The sequence below is a fragment of the Epinephelus lanceolatus genome, chromosome 18 (assembly GCF_041903045.1).
Source record: "Epinephelus lanceolatus isolate andai-2023 chromosome 18, ASM4190304v1, whole genome shotgun sequence".
NCBI lineage: Eukaryota > Metazoa > Chordata > Actinopteri > Perciformes > Serranidae > Epinephelus > Epinephelus lanceolatus.
In genome coordinates, this window is record NC_135751.1 from 26,730,485 (window position 1) to 26,750,116 (window position 19,632).

Genomic DNA, 19,632 nt, shown 5'->3' on the forward strand with positions numbered 1-19,632 from the left:
GTGTGTTTTGAATCAACTAAACTTCACAGGTGTATCTGCAGAGTGACACAGACACACCACCGCACAAGTATGAATGCTCACAACGGCTACGGCGTAGGCTCTGCATAGAGCTGACGCACAAGTATAAATCCCGTCTTCACAATTTTTTAATAAAAAATTCTGTTTGTATACCTGTGTTTTTTAAGTCATTTTAAATTTAGTTATGTCACTAAAGAAACCTAAACTTTTCATGCCAGGCTTTTCAAGGGCCTCCATCCCACTGGGGCCCTGGATTGTCACTCCCACACACCCCTGCATCTACACAGCATTGCCAATCTGTGTCGTTAACAAGCACATACCTGTATGTCTTATTTCTCACTGATTTTTTTAAGTTTGAATATTTATTTAGTCACCCAACAGGTGTATCCTGCTAACAAGCTGCCAGTCTCATAAACACCATTTCACATAAAAAGCACTTTCCCACAGTTACACATGAAGCGTCTGCGAGACTTCATACTGGCACATACACTTATTAGTACCAATATGTGCAAATGCGTTCATTACTGACCTTTTACAAGCATGATATATTCGATTCTAATGAGGCGCATTTGATCAAATACTCATCAGGGATGAAAGACCCCCCACCACCATCCTAGGTTCCCCCTTTACCATCTATCAGGACGACCAGTGCAAAGCAGTGTTTTGTTGCAGTGATGCTAAGATGGGAGGATAGAGTGCGGAGAAAGGAGAGGAAGAAAAAAACAGAGTGAAGAAGGAAGGAGAGGACAGATGATGAGAGGAGGAAGAGGATGAGAGACATGAAGGACAGTTGATGAACTGCACAGGGTTGGACCGCAGCCAGATCCTTTTAATGAGCAAAGTGCTGCACCCAACACCTCACACCTAATTACACACACACTCTCTCCGTCACACACACACACACTCTTGCAGGAACCTTATTTTTGCCTTCCCCACTCTGCAGCATCCCACCATCCAGCACTAAGTACTCCCTCCAGATCAAACAAGCAGCACACAGTAACCAGCATACAGATGAGCCTTCCCTCTTCCTCTCTACCCCCTCCTCACGTTCTCTCTTCCTCGCTCATCACAGCCTCTGTCTTCTCTTCCCTGCGGTAACCCCTTGCTCTTCCCCTCCACCACCATCCCCCCTGTTCCTCCCCCCTCCATCGCTCCCTTGCTCTGATGTTCCTCACTATCACGGAGGGAAATACATCAGCCCTCACAAGACAAACACACTGCACTGACACTGTCCTGGCTGGTCCAATAAAAATATATTACCTGCAAATTGCATTAGGCTCAAGTGCAGACACACACATACATACATGTCTGAACACACACACACACACACACACACACACACACACATACACACACACAGTTGTGCATGTGAGGAGCAACTGTGTGTAATCAGATCTAGGTTAGCAGCCGTGGTATACTGTTCACTGGAACAGCGTGTACCCGCCCTCTCACGGTGCACTCAAGCTAAGCTCCTGGAAATACACGGCATGGTGTGTGTGTGTGTGTGTGTGTATGTGTGTGTGTGTGTGTCTGTATTAGCTTGTATGAAGCACATGAAGAAGGAGTGTTAGTGTTTCCACTTGTGTGTGTGTGTGTGTGTGTGTGTGTGTGTGTGTGTGAAGATGTCAGCATCAGGGAGAGAGATGAGATAAGATTCAGTGTTTGTATTCTGTGTTTGTGTTTGTATTAGAGATTGGGTGTGACATCATGTTGTAGACCATGTGTTTACACTTTTGTGAGCACGTGTGTGTTTCTGTGTGTGTATGCTTTATGCAATGGATAATCCACAACAATCCATGAGGGTATCGGAAATGACAACAAGAGAGAGGCCAATAATCTTCACACACAAAACAAGAGTGCATCATTTTTAATAAACGCGTTGGTCAATGTGGGATCATGTTTATTCATGGTTTGTGCTGTCCATTTTTGGGCTTTAAACTTGTGATAGCTGAACCAAGTTCCAGTGACAAGGCCTCTGCATCAAAGTCATGCTGTTATCTGACAACGTTGCACATCCAGTGACAGGGTGGGGAAAATAATTGATTCTTAGATGCATTGTAATTCTCTCTTGAAAGATTATGTTGCAGTGCAGAAAAGTCAGTAATCAAAAATTTAACACCCAATTTCTGACATTATGATTGCCGGTAATCATTTTGAACCAAAGTCCCGCCCCCCTTAGTAACTGTTGCTAGGCCAAGACAACTTGACAAAAACATAGTGCGCTGGTTCCATTTAGCTGGGTGTCGTAATGTGTATTAGATGGTTTGTGGCCGTCTTTGTTGCTTTGACTTCAGACAACTTTGACCCAGTCTTAACATAAGACAGCATTTTACAGCTGCGCTCAGTGTGAATCTGGTACGTGTGAAGCATCATAGTGATGTTACACTAGCTTGTTAGCTGAATGAGCCAGATATTTGCGCCTGTGCCGCTTGACCTCATATGGAAAAGGCTGTTCAGATTGTGACTGATGGTGTGGCTACTTGTTCATTCAACGTAGATGAGCTTAGCACATACTGTTGTTGACTGAGGTCTTTCATTTGTTATTACTGTTGTGTTAAGAGATAATGAAAGTAAATGCACCTGTTTTATTATTATGGATCATTACAAATATGTCTTAAAAGTAGCAAGTAGTCAAACAGTGAAAAAATGTATGGGAATCAAAAATTTTGATGCATTAATATTTGTTTTATGATTGGATTGTAGCCAAGCGGCAACCTCTGGGGCCGAAAAATGAAGCTAACGCGCAAGTGCCAAAAACTGCAGTTCCCCTAATGGCCACTTGGGGCCGAATCTAGGGGAGTCAATCCCCCAGACCCTCATGTTAAAATGCCCAACTTTACAGCAGAAATAAACATGTTTACAGACTCGTACAAAAACAGTTTTGGTCTCTGTTGCTAATTTCAACATTGATGACAACTGTACAGGGGAAGTTTGCATTTTATACAGGCTTAAAGTTACGCATATTTAAAGTCAGATCCACCCCTCGCTCCTCTACAGCTCCACCCTCCCATCCAAATATGGTCACCTCTGGCTCCAAAAAAACAAGACAGTGACAACCAAATTGCTGAACTCGAGGCTTCAGAATGGGGGTCCACACATCAATGGGTGGCCCTCTGAATTGGACTTGAATTAAGTCGTGAGGTGCCTAGAGATTTCTAACCCTACCTTCTGGCCATTTAGAATTGAAATTGAAAAGTGTGGTATGGAATGCTGGAAAAAGATAGTTGATTGTTATGTCTCAAATGTCTGTATTTGATGACCTGGGAATGAGACACAGCAATCATCAACTATCTTTCCTACAGATTTACATCCCAAACTTGTACCATAGCAGTGTAAGATGTACAAGCAAATCTGAAATACCAACTGGGAAACTGACGAGGGGCCTCAGATCCTCAGGGGCCTTGAAAGCCACAAGTTTTTTCACTGTGGCAACTGACTCTTTATAAATTTGATTAATTAGAAGTTTGCACCCCAAGATGGCTCCTGCACATTTATGCAAGGGGGCAAAAATAAGCTGTGTGGCTCCACTGTGCCCCCCAGCAGGTTAATCTGACCCTGTGTACAAGATATTTTTTATGTTTGTGCTGTTGAATCCTACTGTTACAGTGTTCCTCGCCATCAGTTAAGATAGTGAACAAAAACCACGACAGCAATGATTTCAGGGAAGACTTGATACTATTTATAAAAGGAAACAGGGATTGTCATCCAACATGAATACCAACAGCATTCTATGAGTCATAGGTGGAGTGTCCACATTCATTAGCAGCTGACTGTGTTTATGTGTGTATGTATGTGTGTGTGTGTGCTTTTAATGACGGTGCTGTGGTCCGGCTGCTCCCTACAGCCCTGCTTGTGTTCGTGGCACTTCTCTTTAATGAGGGACAAACAGTCTCCCTCTCTCCGTCTCGCTCTCTCTCTGTCTGCCTAATAACCCCCCACAGTAAATAACCATGAGCCTCCGGGGCAATTAGGTGGGCACTCTGGGCTTATAGTGTGGCGCTCGTAAGCACGCAGACACACACACACGGAAAGTACGATCTAGTTAAAAAATGAGGCTAGGGTAATTGAGAAATCGGATATAAACAAAGCGACAGATCAATGTAGAGACAGGACGATTAAAAGGGAGAAGCGCTGAAAGAAAGGTGATGTTTTAAGTCCCTTACAACAGTCTCGCCCTCTCCTCCTTTTCCTTATCTGCTTTTCATTTAGGCTGTTGTTTCTCAATCTTTCATTTGGCCTGTTTTGTCAGTTTCTCCCCTCTTCCTCTCCTCCTCTCCTCTCCTTGACCTCATATATTTGTTTTGGTCTGAGGCCGAGAGACAGAGAGGGGAAGGAAGGCGGAGGAAGCAAGAGCGAGGGAGAGAGAGACACACAGAGGGGAGCTTTCACCTTTCATTTCACCACAGCAATGAGTTGCCAATTTCAGTATGCCCTTTACTGACCATCACACACACTTACATGCACATACACACACACACACACACACACACACACACACACACGCGCAGAAACCTGTTCTCCACACGCCTCCCAATCTCCATGATAATCAGCTTCCTTTCATTGTGTTGCATCATGCAGGAAACCCACTGTTATTCTGAAAGTGTGTGTGTGAAGGAGAAAAAAGTCAGAGGAGAAGGAGAGTGTGCGTCTCTGTGCGTGTGTGTGTGTGTGTGTGTGTGTGTGTGTGTGTGTGTGCTAGCTCCTCGTCTCTGTAGCAGCAATTGCGTATTCGAGGTACGTTGCCTTGCCATGCCATGCCATGCCATGCTGTGCCAAGCCAATGGGCTGGCTCTTGTCTTATCTATTTCTTTTGACTACAGAAATATTGCTTTCACACACACACATACACACACCTTGAGACACACAAACAACACACACACACACACACACACACACACACACACACACACACACACAACAAAAAACACAGGCGCAGTGAAGTATGGGCTACAAATAACTCCGCTGTCAGCTGAAAACATCACATCTTCTGGAGAAGAGATTTATATACATACTGTAGGTATTTTTGTACGATTGTACTCGAGATTCAATGTATCTTGTTTATTTTGACTGTATACAAAGATGCATTTCCAGGCTGTTTATGCAAGCACAATAGTGTCCACACACACACACACACACATACACACACACACACACAGTTTATCCCAGTGCAGATGTTTACGTGTTGATGGCGGCCATGTCGCTGCATTGCTGGGGGATCAGCCTCTCATCTTCCATTCATATATTCTTCCTTCCCTTCACCTCTTATCACGCTCCCCCCCTCCTGCTCTATCCTTCTATCATTCTTCTTTTGCGCACATTGTCACACACACACACACACACAAACACACACACAATCTTTCGAGGCACACACACACACACACACACACACACACACACACATCACCGCTGTTCCCTATCTCACCTCTGTTTTCTCTCCCTGACACTTCTCTACACCCTCTCTGCGTTATCTCTGTCGTTACCCCCTCCTCCCTGTTGCGCTCTCTTTTTCTCCCTCCCTCCCTCCCTCTCTCCCTCCCTCCCTCTCTCTCTCTCACACACACACAAACAGACCCACACACACACATACACACACTCACACGCACACACAAACACATATTGCCGTGTCTGTCTCCACCCCCCCTCTAGCTTTTTTTCCCCTCCTCTCCCTCTCTCTGTCACACCTCTCTCTCAGTCCTCCTCCCCTCCCTCCGTCCCTCTCCCTCTCTCCTTCACTCTCAATCCATCTCTCTCATCCGCTCTCCCTCTCCTCGGTGCGAGCGAGGCTGTTGGTAGCATCAGTTTCAGTCAGCAGTGACACTGCAGTCTCAGTGCATCTTTTAATGGCACACTGTAGTAAAGCCGCCTCTGAAGTGAGCCTATGCAGCATATGAGACACACACACACACACACACTTCTATAACGTACAGTGTGTATGAGTGGTCAGCACATATCAGGCAAAGCCATACTATAAATAGCACGTATAAGAAGATGTATCCCGATGTTGACCAATGCATCACCTTCTATCCCTCACACAGCAAAACATACCAAACACACTAACGCAGAGTAATGGATCCGCAAACCTCATGTAAACACAGATTACAAGAGCCACAATCTGCCTCCATCACTGGTTTCATAAGATTGGAGTATGTGCGAGCGTGTGTATGTCTCTCAGATTTCTCCTTATGCAATAGGCAGAGTAAACAGCGTGCTATGACACATCGATGCTCTGACATAGCGTCCCGTTATAGCACTACGTAACACATCCTAAGGCTCAGGCTTGGGATGCAGCTAGGGAGGGAAAAAAAAACAACAAAAAACAAACAAACCACAGACAAACAGAGAGGTTGCAGCTCATGTTTCCCTGCATGCTCTCCAAAGTGTTTCGCAGGCAGATACAGTGTTTGTATTCATTTTTTTGTGCCTGTTGTTTGGACAGATGCTGGTGGAAAACAGGGTTGAGGCAGGTGTCTGGTATTGGGGGTGTGTGTGTTTGTGTGTGTGGGAGGCGAATGTTCCCCACACTGTGAAAAGCACCCAGTGAGTGAAAATAGAACGCAGTCCCAGGAGGGACCCTGCTGTCCTCTATTCGGCACACACATACACACACACACGCACACACGCCCCCCTCTGCCATTCTCCCCTTTTGCTCTCGCTTCCATCTGCACAGCGCTGCTGCCCATCATGCATACCTGCTCTAGAGGAGAAACAAATGACAGGGAAAAGCGTGGTACCTGTGTTAGGGGTCAGCCGTGCTCTCCTCCTTCTGTTGTCCCTCCAATCCACCCTCTTGTTCAGCTGTTCTGAGCCGAGGCGAGCTGAGCCGAGCCGAGCCGAGCGGACAGCAGCGAGGCTCAATCCTTTTACCCTGCGATGCTGAAAATGGCACCAGTATTCCCTGATAGTGGCAGCCTGCCTGCCTCTTTCTCTCTCTCTCTCTCTCTCTCTCTCTCTCTCTCTCTCTCTCTCTCTCTCTCTCTCTCTCTCTCCCCTGCTCTCTAGCTCGCCTCCCTCCTCTGCTTGTCTGCTGCCATGTTGAGTGCACGCAGGGCGAGGGGCGGGCTGAAAGGAGGGGAGGTGGGGTGGGTGATGGTGGTGGAGGAGGAGGAGAGAGTGAGGGGGACTCAGGGGGATAAGAAAGCAATTAGAAGACAGCCCCTCTTCCTTCCAGTCGGGAATGTATAATGGAATTAGCTTGGGGGGTGGTGGTGGTGGGTGTTGGGGGGAGGTGAGGGTGAGGAGGGGGTGTTGGGGTGCTTGGTCCTGCAGCCTCTGCTGGGGAGTCTAGCAGTCTGTCCGACAGCCACCACACGCATGTATGTATATGTGTGTGTGTGTGTGTGTGTGTGTAGGAGAGAGGGCGAGCAGATGGGGGGTGGTGGTGTGGAGTGATTGCCATCACACTGAGCGTGTGTGTGTGTGTGTGTCAGTGTGAGAGAGAGAGAGAAGGAGAGAGAGATTGCTGATATACTGATGGGAGGGAGGAGAGGAGTGGTTGAGCCATGGGACCACCTGCTCCTTGCCTCTCTCTCTCCCTCATGCACTCAGGAGCACCCGGCAGGAGAGAGAAAGGGTGAGCGGCGGCTTCAAAGCCCTTCTCTGTCTCAGGTTTGCTCTCCCTCCCTCCCTCCCTCCCTCCCTCCCTCCCTCCCTCCCTTCCTCCATCCTCCACCTCCTCCTCCTCCTTCGCTCACTTTCTCTCTCCCTCTGTCTCTCTCTCTGAGTGGGTGGCGAGGAAGCTGCATGTGTGTCTGGAAACACAATTGTGCGTGTGTGTGTTTGTGAGACATACTCTGAGCGTGTGTTTACTCATGTATGAAAAGAGATGACCAAAATCCCAGTGTGAGGGACAGCGATAGGAAAAGATGAGGAAGGGGGGGGTGCAGTGTGTTTTTGTGTTTATGAGGAAAATTAGATAACAAAAGGAAGAAGGACAGAGTGTGTTTGTAGAAATGTGTGTGTGTGTGTGTGTGTGTGTGTGTGTGTGAGTGAGTGAGAGAGAGCGGTCTTTTGATGGAGAGGGACTGAGCCAGCCACTGCTTGGGGGAGATATGTGTATGCGTGTGTCACTGATTGTGCCATGAATGAAAATAAGGAGGGAGGGGAGGGAGGGAGGGAGGATGGGGAGGAGGAAGAGGAGGAGGGGGAGTGGGACTGTGACTCTCCTCCCATTCAGCCATCTCCTCCTCCTCTCTTCCTCTCCTCCTCCTCCTCCTCCTCCTCTTGAGTGACAGATGAGGGTGCTGCTGGCAGCTTGCTCAGGCGCGCGTCAATAATTAGCATCCTCTCCTTGTTTTCATTTGCTGTGTCGTGCAAAAAGGAGCGTTTGTCGCAACGCGCCGAGCGCGCCCGAGCGCAGCCCATCTCGGTCACTCTGAATTTCTCCTGTGCAGCCAAGGGTGTTTCATCGGGTTTGCAAGCGGCGGCTCTCCGTCTCCTCCTCCCCCGCCGTACATGCAATGGCCCGTGATAGCTCCTGGCATGCAGACACACGCACGCCAGGATGGACAGATGCGTTCAAGAGCGGCGCACGCACAACCCTTTCTGTTTTTTTCCCTCACTTTCCACAAACAAATGCACGCACGCGTTGGCAGTCAGTCAGCCAGTCAGTCACGCGCGTGCACACACAATCTCACATACACGTGCACGTTGATTCAAGGGCAATTGATTTGGAGTTTAATTTCTCTCCCGGTGCTCTTGACGCAAAAGGATGCGCCTCCGTCTGACCTTGACGACAGACGGGGAGAGTTTTGTCTCTGTCGCCAGGCTCACTCTGAAGCCACACACACACACACACACACACACACACACACACTGCATCTTCACCTGGAAACGTCAAAACCTTCCATGTACGATTATAAATGAACGCTTTCCATCTGCTTTCTAATTATAGCCAACATAAGGCTATTCCTAATTTTAGCTGCTGCAGCCGCGAAATAGTCGCCTTTTAATAATTCATGAGTTCAGACACAGAGCCTGCTCCTTACTGGCACGCTTATCGCCAAGGTGTTGCTCAGCCGGCTGAAAAACAAGGCGGATGTGGGGCCCGGGGTTTCAGAGAGGGACACTGCATTGTGTCATTACGCACGGGACGTGGTTCAGCTTGTAAAGTTCTCCATAAAAGATGCAAATAATCAGACTCAGCAGGCGCTGTGAGGAGATGAAAAGGCATGAAGATGTTACCCTGACAGATATCTGCTTCTCTCCCCGCTCGGCCTAAAAGCAAGAACCCATATCAGTCATATTTTTAAGGGAGATGTGTTGATTAGTATTCGACAGTTTGGAGATCAGTACCAGCAGATGCACGGAGCCGAGCTCTGCATATATACGTGGCCAAAGCATTTGGGTGAGCTGTCCTCCCCGGGATGCGTTTGTTTTGATCAATGCGGATCTGAGTGAAGCGTGATTTTGCCTACAGCGCTGACATCAATCGAGATGGACAGGGGTTAAAAACGACTGCCTCTGAAGAAGCGTTTGAAAGCTCCTCTCATCTCAGCCCGCCATACGCTCTGATGCACGCGCACGGGCCTGTTTGTGTGTTTGTGGGTGCAGGTTGCGTGTGTGCAGATATATAAGCAGGGGGTGCTGGTCTGTGTGTGGTGAGGCCTTGTGGTCACCTCTAAACAACATTTGCCCTGTCATGTGATGTCAGTGTCATATTATTATTATTAGTGTGTCAGTGATTAAGCAGCACGTGAAGTACTCATTAGTGCATTATATTTGTGTTGTGGTGCGTTTAGGTGCAGCTTCTTCCTCTCCAAGAAGTTCAGTAACCGAGGAGAGGGGGAGGTGTAAGGGTCAGGGTCGTGGAGGACTCAGCCACACACACACCTTAGATCAATGGGAGGCAGGGCAGGAAAGGGGGTTTGCTCTCTGTTGCCATAGAGACGGGAGGACAGTGGTGTTGGATACTGTTGCTAGGCAGGAGAGGCTGCCTCTGAAGCAGGTGAGAGGATGTGGGGTGGTCTGCTGTGAAGGGTAGACGACAGGGGGACGGTGGGAGAGTTTATGGTTTATTTTAGATCAGGTGGAATAAAATAATTCACATTTGGTGAGAAGTAATTATTAAAGAAGTGTGTCATGTGAGAAAAAAAATCAGCACATCCAAATTTGACTCATTTGAACCCAAAACTTAGATGACTATAAATTGTGTTATGGTCACTTTATCAAACCAATCAATAACAACTATTTACTGTTGCACAATCCTAGTGCACAGCCCAGTGGTCACTGCATTGAAGTGCAGTTTGTTTGGGATGTCACACAGCATCACACTGACGCCCTGCTGTGTCTGTAGTTTCTGTATCCTTCAGCTCAAGTGAAGGTTTACGATGACATCGCTTGAAAAATGAGCTCATTGCCTTAATTTAGAGCAACAAGCAGCGTCATGTCTATGACAGAGATGCAGATCTCTCAGACATGACCACGAGACTCGAGCGCCACCCAGTGAGTTTAGAGCGGAACAGCTTCTTGCTGGAGCTCCTTCATTAGAGCGGCGGTACACTTGCGCCCTCTGCTGAGGGAAAATCCGTACAACTTCTGTGGCTGTAAACAAACCAGGAGTCATGAATGCCGTTTTTTTAAATTTATTTTTTAATGTTGTACTTGCAAGCATCATTTTTTTAAACATTACACTGCAACTTCTGCTGTTTTCTGCTACTGCTTTTATTTATTTTATTTTAACTACATGGAGAGAAGCCATGTAAAATCCCAAACCCGATTATAAAGACAATTCTTATATTCTCTCATGCTGTACTGCTCACATCATTAATGGCAAGGCATGCTTATTTGTATAGCACATTTCATACATAAGGGCAATTAAAAGTGCTTTACCGTGCTTTAAAGTTTAAAACATAATAAAGTATACAGAAAAGAGTAAAGATAGAAAAGACCTAAAAAGTAAAAATGATTACTAAATGATTTAATATTGAGTTTAAAAATAAAGTTGCAGTTATTACAGGGTGGAGTAGGCAGTGTGCTTTAACGTGAAAGTGTTCAGAGTCTGGCCTAACATCATCTCTGAGGTTATTCCAGATTTGTGCTGCATGATAACAAAATGCTGCTTCACCTTGTTTTGTTCTGACTCTTGGGACGGTCAATAGGCCGGCCCCAGATGTCCTCAGGGTCCTAGAAGATTCATGTGTCACCAGCATGTCAGAGATATATTTTGCCGCTGAGCCACAAAGTGATTTTAACACAAGCAGCAAGATTTTAAAACCAATTTTCTGAGTGACAGGTAACCAGTGTCAGGATTTTAGAAGTGGAGTAATGTTGTCATATTTCCTACTTTTTGTCAGGACCTTAATAGCAGCATTCTGAATACGCTGAAGTTGCCGAACAGCTTGTTTTGAAAGTTTTTTTTTTAAAAGTTTTTAATGGTAGTAGGTAGATGAAATAACAGATTTGATGTGGCTGTGGAAATTTAAATCTGAGTCCAGGATTACACCAAGGTTTCTTCCTTTTTTTTTTTTTTTAAAGATATTTTTTAGGGCATTTTGCCTTTATTGGACAGGACAAGTAAGCGTGAAGGGGGAGAGAGAGAGAGAGAGAGAGGGGGGATGACATGCAGGAAAGGGCCACAGGCTGGATTCGAACCCGGGCCGCTGCGGCAACAGTCTTGTACATGGTGCGCCTGCTCTACCCCTAAGCCACCGACGCACCCAAGGTTTCTTCCTTGACTCTTAGTAATAAGAGAGAGGGATTTGAGGTGAGAGCTGGCACTGTCTTTCTTTTCCTGGCCTTAACGGTAGATTGAGGAGAGAAACAGAATTTCAACATCATAAAATCAGTCTAAATCCACAAATAAACCACTACTTCATTGTTCTAAGCGTCCTCACGTCGCCCATCACTGCTCATCTACTGGCCCCTGAACGCCTCATCACGGAGCTGTCCGTGGTGCTGTCCATAGCACACACAGACAGCACCACTATAGTTCTTCAGCACCATGGACAGCGCCATGATGTGCTTTACTATCACTGTTGTTTTACAATAGGTAAAGAAATACATCTCTAGTTTCTATACACTTCACTTTGCCATAGGCTTTGTTGTTCAACATGAAACTGAAGTTAATTCCAGTAATTCAGTACAAAACAACACTTATTTACACGTACCAGCTGTCCTTTACTCTGCTTTATTGATTCGCGCCTCCTCCCGTCCACATGTCAAAGTATCCTTGGGCATTACTCCTGATGGCTGTGACGTCAGTGTGTGAACGTTCACTGTAACTGGGTAGGAAGTGACACCTTGTATGGTAGCCTCGGCAAACTGGTGTATGAGTGTGTGTGAACAAGTGAATGTGACATGTAGTGTTACAGCACTTTTTTAAAAGTCAATTTACCATGTATTGCCTTGTGTCCTCTCTTGCAATCAGAGGCTCAGGCTTATGGAAATGGCTGTAGCAAGGTCTATGGCTCCGTCCTTTATGGCAGACTTTATTGTTATTATTCAACTTTTTCATCTTTTTCATGATTTTTATTGCTGTTTATAATACTTGATATACATTACTGCTGCTTATTTTGTTTTTATGGACTTTTTTCCCATCACGTTATTGTAATTATATATTTGTATCCTTCCAGCCCATTGAATGTGAACTCAGGGCATTGCTGTAAAAGAGCTTACTGCTCAGTCAGTTTTCCCTGAATAAACAATGGTTGATGAACTCATGATTATTTTCATTATCGATTAATCTGCCGATTATTTTCATGATTATTAGACTAGTTGTTTAGTTAAGGAAATGTCAAAAAATGTGAAAAATGCTCATCACAATTTCCCACAGCCTAAATTTGCTTCTTTTGTCCAATCAACAGTCAAACCCCCCCAAATTCGTATGATCATAAATAGCAAAGAAAAGCAGCAAATTCTCTAATCTAAGAAAGTGGAACAAGCAAATGTTTGACATTGTAACCTGAAAAATGACACAATTATTAAAATACTCACAGATTTTCTACCATTTCCTGGTTCGAACCCAGGGTGGGGGAGCCCTTCTGTGTGGAGTTTGCATGTTCTCCCCATGTCAGCGTGGGTATTCTCTGGGTGCTCCAGCTTCCTCCCACAGTCCAAAGACATGCAGGTTAATTGGTGACTCTAAATTGTCCGTCGGTGTGAATGTGAGCGTAAATGGTTGTCTGTCTCTATGTGTCAGCCCTGTGATAGTCTGGTGACCTGTCCAGGGTGTACCCTGCCTCTCGCCCAGTGTCAGGTGGGATAGGCTCCAGCCCCTGTGCGACCCCCAATAGGATAAGTGGTAACGGGAATGAATGAATTAATGACTAATTGTTGCAGCTCCAGCTTGGTCTTAACTTTCCTATAAGAAAAAAACTGGGAGTTGGGATCTAGACTTTTACATTTCCAATAATTTGTGGACGCATGTTGTAAAATCATGTTATTTTTATGTTAAAGTGCAAGCAGTGCGTATTTTAATAATTGCCTTTGGGTAAAAGGATGACTAAATTAATATTTACCCACTACAATGACATAAAAACATGGGCTCAGTAGCATTCTAAATTAAATGTTCATAGGGGTGTTTGCAGGTTTACTCACCTGTAGTGGTTAGCAGCCAGGAGAGTTTCCACACTGAGCTTAATTGGTTTGATTTGTAGAAGATGAGACTTTGCTATTGCCACAGAGTGTGATTGAAGCTGCCTACATGTGCTGTTCAGTTTGTTAAAGGGTTGTGATGAAGAGTTGTCCTCATGTGATATAAATAAAGCTGCACCCTCTGGATGGGTCTGACAGACAAATGTTAAATGCTCTTGAGTCAAGTATTGTTGATCCTCACTTGTCCTTCCTAAAAACAAGACACATTCACCTCCACCCACCCACCCACACATCCAATCAAATCTCCAGCCGCCCACATAATAACAGATAAGTCCTCACTTTTGTTTTTATTGCACACTTTAATCATTTAGTAAACAGATCTTCACAGTAACAATGCAATAGCAGAAAACAGAAGCAAATCACTGTGCGGTGCAGCTTGTTAGGTCTTCAAAGTATTTATAGATATGTACACTGAGAATATGAAAATCAGAGAACAGTGCAGGAGGTTCTCCCTGCAGTGGGAAAGAGGTGTTTTAACCTCTTTATCACCCCCAAAGCACTTCTCAGACTCGAGTCCAGCCACTCCGGCTTTGCACCGTTTGTAGCTCAATGAATCCTGTCCATACTGCCAACCCAAAAACATTCAAGTACTGTATTTCTGTCATTGCACAGGTACCAAGTCAGCCAGTGCACAGGACTGTCAGGAGGAAACTGAAAACCGCATGGCGACCACTTCTGCAACGCAGCGTCGAAAATCAAATAGCTTTGTTGTTTTCCTATCGTGTGAACATAAAAAAGTACTCAAAGGAACATCGGTTTAAATAGCATCCAAATGCTAAAGTACCTACGGTAAATATTTCCCAAGATATAAAGCAACATAACCTAGAGTTCATTAAACCACTTTCATTCTTTGTGACACATCAATAGTCATTTGGACATGAAATCTCATAAAAATGACACAACATACAAACTGTAATATTTTGCATTGCAATAATTGTAAAATTATATTTAAGAATGGCATTTATGAATGGTAGTGCATTGGAATGAAATGGCCGCTTAATGGACCACAGTGTTCCCACATATTTTAACGGTTTCCATAATATTTTATCATTTTATCCCTTCTGCATGACTTTATTTAAGTAGTTTGAATCAGATGGGCAGAGTTGTCTCGCTTCCCGGGCTGGTAGAAGTGCTAACGGATATGAAACATCTGCAGACGCTATCAGTCTGTTGAGCAGCCTTTTGGTTGTCTCGATGCTTTTTCCCTTTAGCATGGCTCACCAGAGCTGCTGCCCTCATGTTGCACATGTCCAGATTTTGGTGCAGGTGCTTCCTCTCTCGTGAGCCATGTGTTACATCAGTCATTCCAAAGCCATATGTTATTTAACAAACACTTCCAAGGCTTTTGCAGATAAGCAAACTACTAGCGCTTGCTAACTTAAGTTGCTTGTTAGACATTCCCGCCACCAATTAGTCGCATATGCCAACGTGTGCTACGTGATACGAGTAACAGTTCAGTGGTCACGCAGCAGAGCACTAGATTTTAAATCAGTAATAAAAGGAATGTATTTCGCCAACATTAGGCATGTTTTGGGATTTTCCAACCTGGTCTCACTCCCAACTTGTCAAATACTGATGCTTGGTCAGTGGCCCATCATCGTTGGACACCGACGCACAGAGGCACCCTTTCGTGGCGGTATAAGAAGTCCTGGGTGACAGTATTTTTGACACTTGGGCAACTACCTTAGTGTAGAGAGTATGAAAGTCTGCATAGGGTAGGCAGGAGTGGAGGTGGATGGGTCAAACAAACTCTGGACTTTCACCCAGGAGATGTTTGTCATTTTCATTCATTCATTTTCAGTCACTGCTTATCCTGTTTGGGGTTGCGGGGAGTTGGAGGCTATGCCAGCTGACATTGGATGAGAGGGGGAGTACACCCTGGACAGGCCGCCAGACTATTGCAGGGCTAACACACAGTGACAGACAGGCTTACATTCACACTTGGGGGCAATTTAGAGTCACCAGATAACCTAAGCTGCATGTCTTTAGTCTGTGGGAGGAAGGTGGAGTACCGTCTTGCTGTGAAGCAGCAATGCTAACCACTGCATCAACATGCTGCCCCATTTGAAACCAAAAGTCAGTGAAGTTACTTTAATAACAATGTAATATGCTAGTACTGTATCTGTACCATACTATGCTAGTGATGTATGTGTTTATTATGTTATAATGGTATAATATGTTACATTACTTTATTGAAAAATTTACTTATTTTTAGCCAAACCATGATGAAGTTTACCTAAAACATTTTTTTTACTTGTGTTCTAAGTTTATTTTGAAAAGTGACAATAAATAGAACAAGCGTAAATGGACTTCTTGTTCCTGAACGACAAAAACTGGCGCTTAAGGGGTGCTTAGTGCATCATATTCTGACTTGATGTGCCACTGACAAAGCGTTGGCATTTGACAAGTTAGCAGTAAGAATGTGTTGAATTTTCATGAACATATTTTAAATAATGGGCAAAAAAATGCAGATTTAAAATGTCCAAAACATTCTTATAATTTCAAACCACTCCCAGGCCTTGAAAACAGTTTTCCTAGTTCCATAACTTTTCCAGGAATTTCCTGAATGGGAACCCTGGGACCAGCACTCTGGTCTCTTTGCATTATTTTTGGTTTGGAGAATACTATCAAAGTGTGTTGTAGTGCAAGCTCGACTTGCAGCGGAGATGGGAAAAGAGAGAGAGATACAAAATCAGAATAAGGCAAAGTGAAGGTACTGTTTGAACTACAGTGTCAAATCTACTTGCACTCAGCTGTTTATGCTGTTCAGATGTGTGTGATAACATTTTCAATCTGTCCGCTCCGAGTCTGTGCCGAGACAAAAAGCTTATAAAGATAAAGAGAACACACTGTTTGGAAACTCCTATTCTCCTGTCCGTAGGTTGTTTGTGCCAGGCCAAAAAGAAAAGTAAAATAGCTTCCATACGCTTTCTCAACCTTTTCATACATTGTGATAACTGATAAAGCTTATTGTCTGACCATATGCTGCCCCAGTCAGTGTACGCTCTCATTTGGTTATGGACTAATATAATAAAACACATAAAACAAACTGATAGCCTCCATATTCAAAACAAACAGGACAAAATCAGAACACAGCAGTGGTTCCTTTATGTCTTATACAACAAAATACATCTTTATCTAACAAATACAAAGCCTCTGTGTGAGCACAGTCTCTTGTGGGGTTTGTAGATTTCTTCTATATAAACACACCTAAAAGCAGTTTCCAGAGAGGCAATGATGGCAAGTCTTGGAATTCACTGAATTCAGCTTGATATCAGAAGTGGGACTTTTTGGTGCAATCCCATTGGTCGAACAGCCACACAAATGGTCCATAGTTCACGTGTCACTGGTAGTTTCTGTCACCCTTGAGTCTCGCCCTCACTACCTGTGGCCGGGGCTCCTGTGGGTGGCCGTGTCCCCGACTAGATCTTCCTCCACCACATTAATGTAACCTTCTTTCTCTATGCAGCCTGCGATGACCTGCAGCACCAGCCGGAGCCTGCGGTCCAAGGCCTGGAGGTGACGCTGGATGAGGATCGGGGACAGTCGGTCACGGAGCAGGGACTCCTCCATCAGGGCGCTCAGCTGGTACTCCTCTTTGGCCAGCAGCTGGAGACGCAGGTAGGTGGATTTCCTCACCCTGGAAAGAATAATTGAAGAGATTAATTTAAATTAAACTCGACTCTCTAATGTTGCTGAATATGTGATGACAATATAAAAGATGTATTCATGTATTTTTCTTGCCATTTTTGCCTTTATAGGAGAGATGGAAGTAGAGATGCAGCAGGATGTGGGAACATTATGGTTAAAGGGGATAGTTCAAATCAAAAATATATATTTTTCTTGTTACCTGTGGTGCTATTCATCAGTCTGGAATGTTTTGTTGTGAGTTGCATTCAGCTTGTGGTGCTCAGAGTGCCAAAAAATACATTTGAGGAACTCAGCAGCAATGTCTCTTTCCAGAAATCATGACCCTTTTACTCAAGATAATCCACAGACCTTGTTTTGAGCAGTTTCATGTAGGAACTATTGTTTCTTAAGCTCCACCTACCAACTGTATCACTGCGCAGAAGGAAGCGTGCATCAAGCGTGAGATGTAAACATTAATAGCTTCTTCCTTGGCTGAGTTCAGTGGAGCTAGGTGAGCTAGCAGCAGATACATGCTTCCTTTTGCACAGTGATACAATTAGGGGGTGCAATTTGGCAGAAAGAAAATAGTTCCTACATGAAACTGCTCACAACAAGGTTTGTGGATTATCTTGAGTAACCAGGTCACGATTTCTGTAAAGAGACATTGTTGTTGAGTTTTTCAAATGTATTTTTTGGTACTTTGAGCACCACAAGCTGAGTGCCATCTAGATCCATTAAATTTGAAAGAAGGCAGACATCTCTGTGGCAGATATCTCTAACACATGGCAACTCACACCAAAACAATCCAGATTGATAAACAGCACTACAGGTGAGAAGAAAAACTGATCATTTTTGATTTGGTGGTGAACTGCCCCCTTTATAGGCCTCCAGGATGCCTCGCATTAGTGAATCAAAACATCAATCTGGAAGTCACACTTTTCATAAACTAGTAAGGTTATCCTTCCAGCTGTAGATGCACAAATAGAGGTGCTAAAAAAGTATACTTTGTCCTGATGGTGGTGCTGAAGCAAATGCCGCAAGGCCACTTTTAGGAGCTTTCATTCCACAGCAGTTCACCCATTAGTTGAGGTTTTTGTGGCTGAAGTTGAAAAGCCCAAGGGTAATGCTAGACAAAATCTAAAAGTGTGTCTAAAGAGGAAAAGAGTTTATTCCTTTAAAAGCATGAATTGGTAGTGAACACATTTTGCTGTTATCCTGACATTAGACTTTAAGATTTCTGATAAGATTTCTTATATATATATATGAGGCCTAAGGATGATGGTGATGGAGGAGCTGGCAGGTCATTGTCTGGAATTAGCTTTTTTCACTACCTGCCAATGTGGCAATCAAGTAATGTTTGTATGCCAATAAGAAGTTTTATCTGCCACTTTTGAAATCTATGGACTAATTAAAGGAATAACATTTAGATCATTTATACATTATGTGAAGTAAAGAATGCTGTCATTCTACACTTGATGTATTTACACATAAAACATAACGTGCATGGTAGATTCAGTGTATAAGTTATGCCATGGCTTTCAGGGATCCTTACATTTCTGGGGTCAAGGGTACTGTACACATGCATGTGCATTCATGAATGTACTGTGCCTATGTGCAACATCTTTTAAACCGATGGTCATTGGTAAGGATTTGGCGAACTTTGACTGCCAATCAGAGCAAGTTATGGTTCTACGGCTGATAGCGTTGCTTCCATACAGCAGTTGCGAGTGCCTTTCCAAAGTGTAGCTCTATCCAGTCATATGCTAATCTTACTAAATGTGTCTTTCTGTCGTGCATTTCCCTGTCTGCCAAAGTGCCAGATGGCCTGACAATTTTACACACCACTGCCAACAATTTGGCGGGTGGCGGGTGCTGATTTCAGACCCTGGGCCAGGTCACCAAATGCATAACAACTCATTCTCTGTGGGAGATTTCAAGGCAAGTCAGCCAGAAGTTGTTGAGATATTGTGCTTTGGTCTTAAGTGTTGGAAAGGCTGACTTGTCTGATCAACATCCTTTAAGCCCTGTCGCTAGCAGGACAAAAAAACATTAACCCGACCAAATGAACCAACAAAAGACTGACCTGCAGCACTGGCTGAGAGGCACCAGGATGGACAGCTCATCATGGGAGTGTTTTCCAAACCTACGAGGGAAGGAGCAGAAATGATCACTGACACACTCATTGTTGGACTTGGCTTGTTGGACAGCTGCTCAGCCTTTTGCCTCATTAGCTCTGATGAAACTTGTTGAGCTTCCTGAGAAATACTTCCAGTGTGCAGATACAGTAGGTCAATTTATTTACTATGTAATACCTCCGAATTTGCAGGATGTCTCTTTTATTTAACTAGTTTCCTCACAGTGGGTAAAATATTTAGTAGTTGCTAAGACAGACAC

At 44.5% G+C, this 19,632-nt stretch overlaps 2 protein-coding genes across 2 annotated transcripts in view; both read right to left on the reverse strand.

Moving 5' to 3' along the window:
- Nucleotides 1–7,028, reverse strand: part of rai1 (retinoic acid induced 1) — a 68,964-nt gene extending 61,936 nt beyond the window's left edge. The window contains exon 1 of the mRNA XM_033644255.2: nt 6,750–7,028. The gene's annotated coding sequence lies outside the window, so the exon portion shown is untranslated. The remainder of the gene's footprint in view (nt 1–6,749) is intronic.
- A 9,052-nt stretch (nt 7,029–16,080) lies between these two features.
- Nucleotides 16,081–19,632, reverse strand: part of fam20ca (FAM20C golgi associated secretory pathway kinase a) — a 58,396-nt gene continuing 54,844 nt past the window's right edge. Inside the window, exons 9-10 of the mRNA XM_033644276.2 lie at nt 19,322–19,381; nt 16,081–17,248 (exon numbers count right to left, since the gene is read on the reverse strand). Coding sequence (XP_033500167.2) covers nt 16,990–17,248; nt 19,322–19,381 — 319 coding nt within the window. The 3' untranslated portion in view covers nt 16,081–16,989. The remainder of the gene's footprint in view (nt 17,249–19,321; nt 19,382–19,632) is intronic.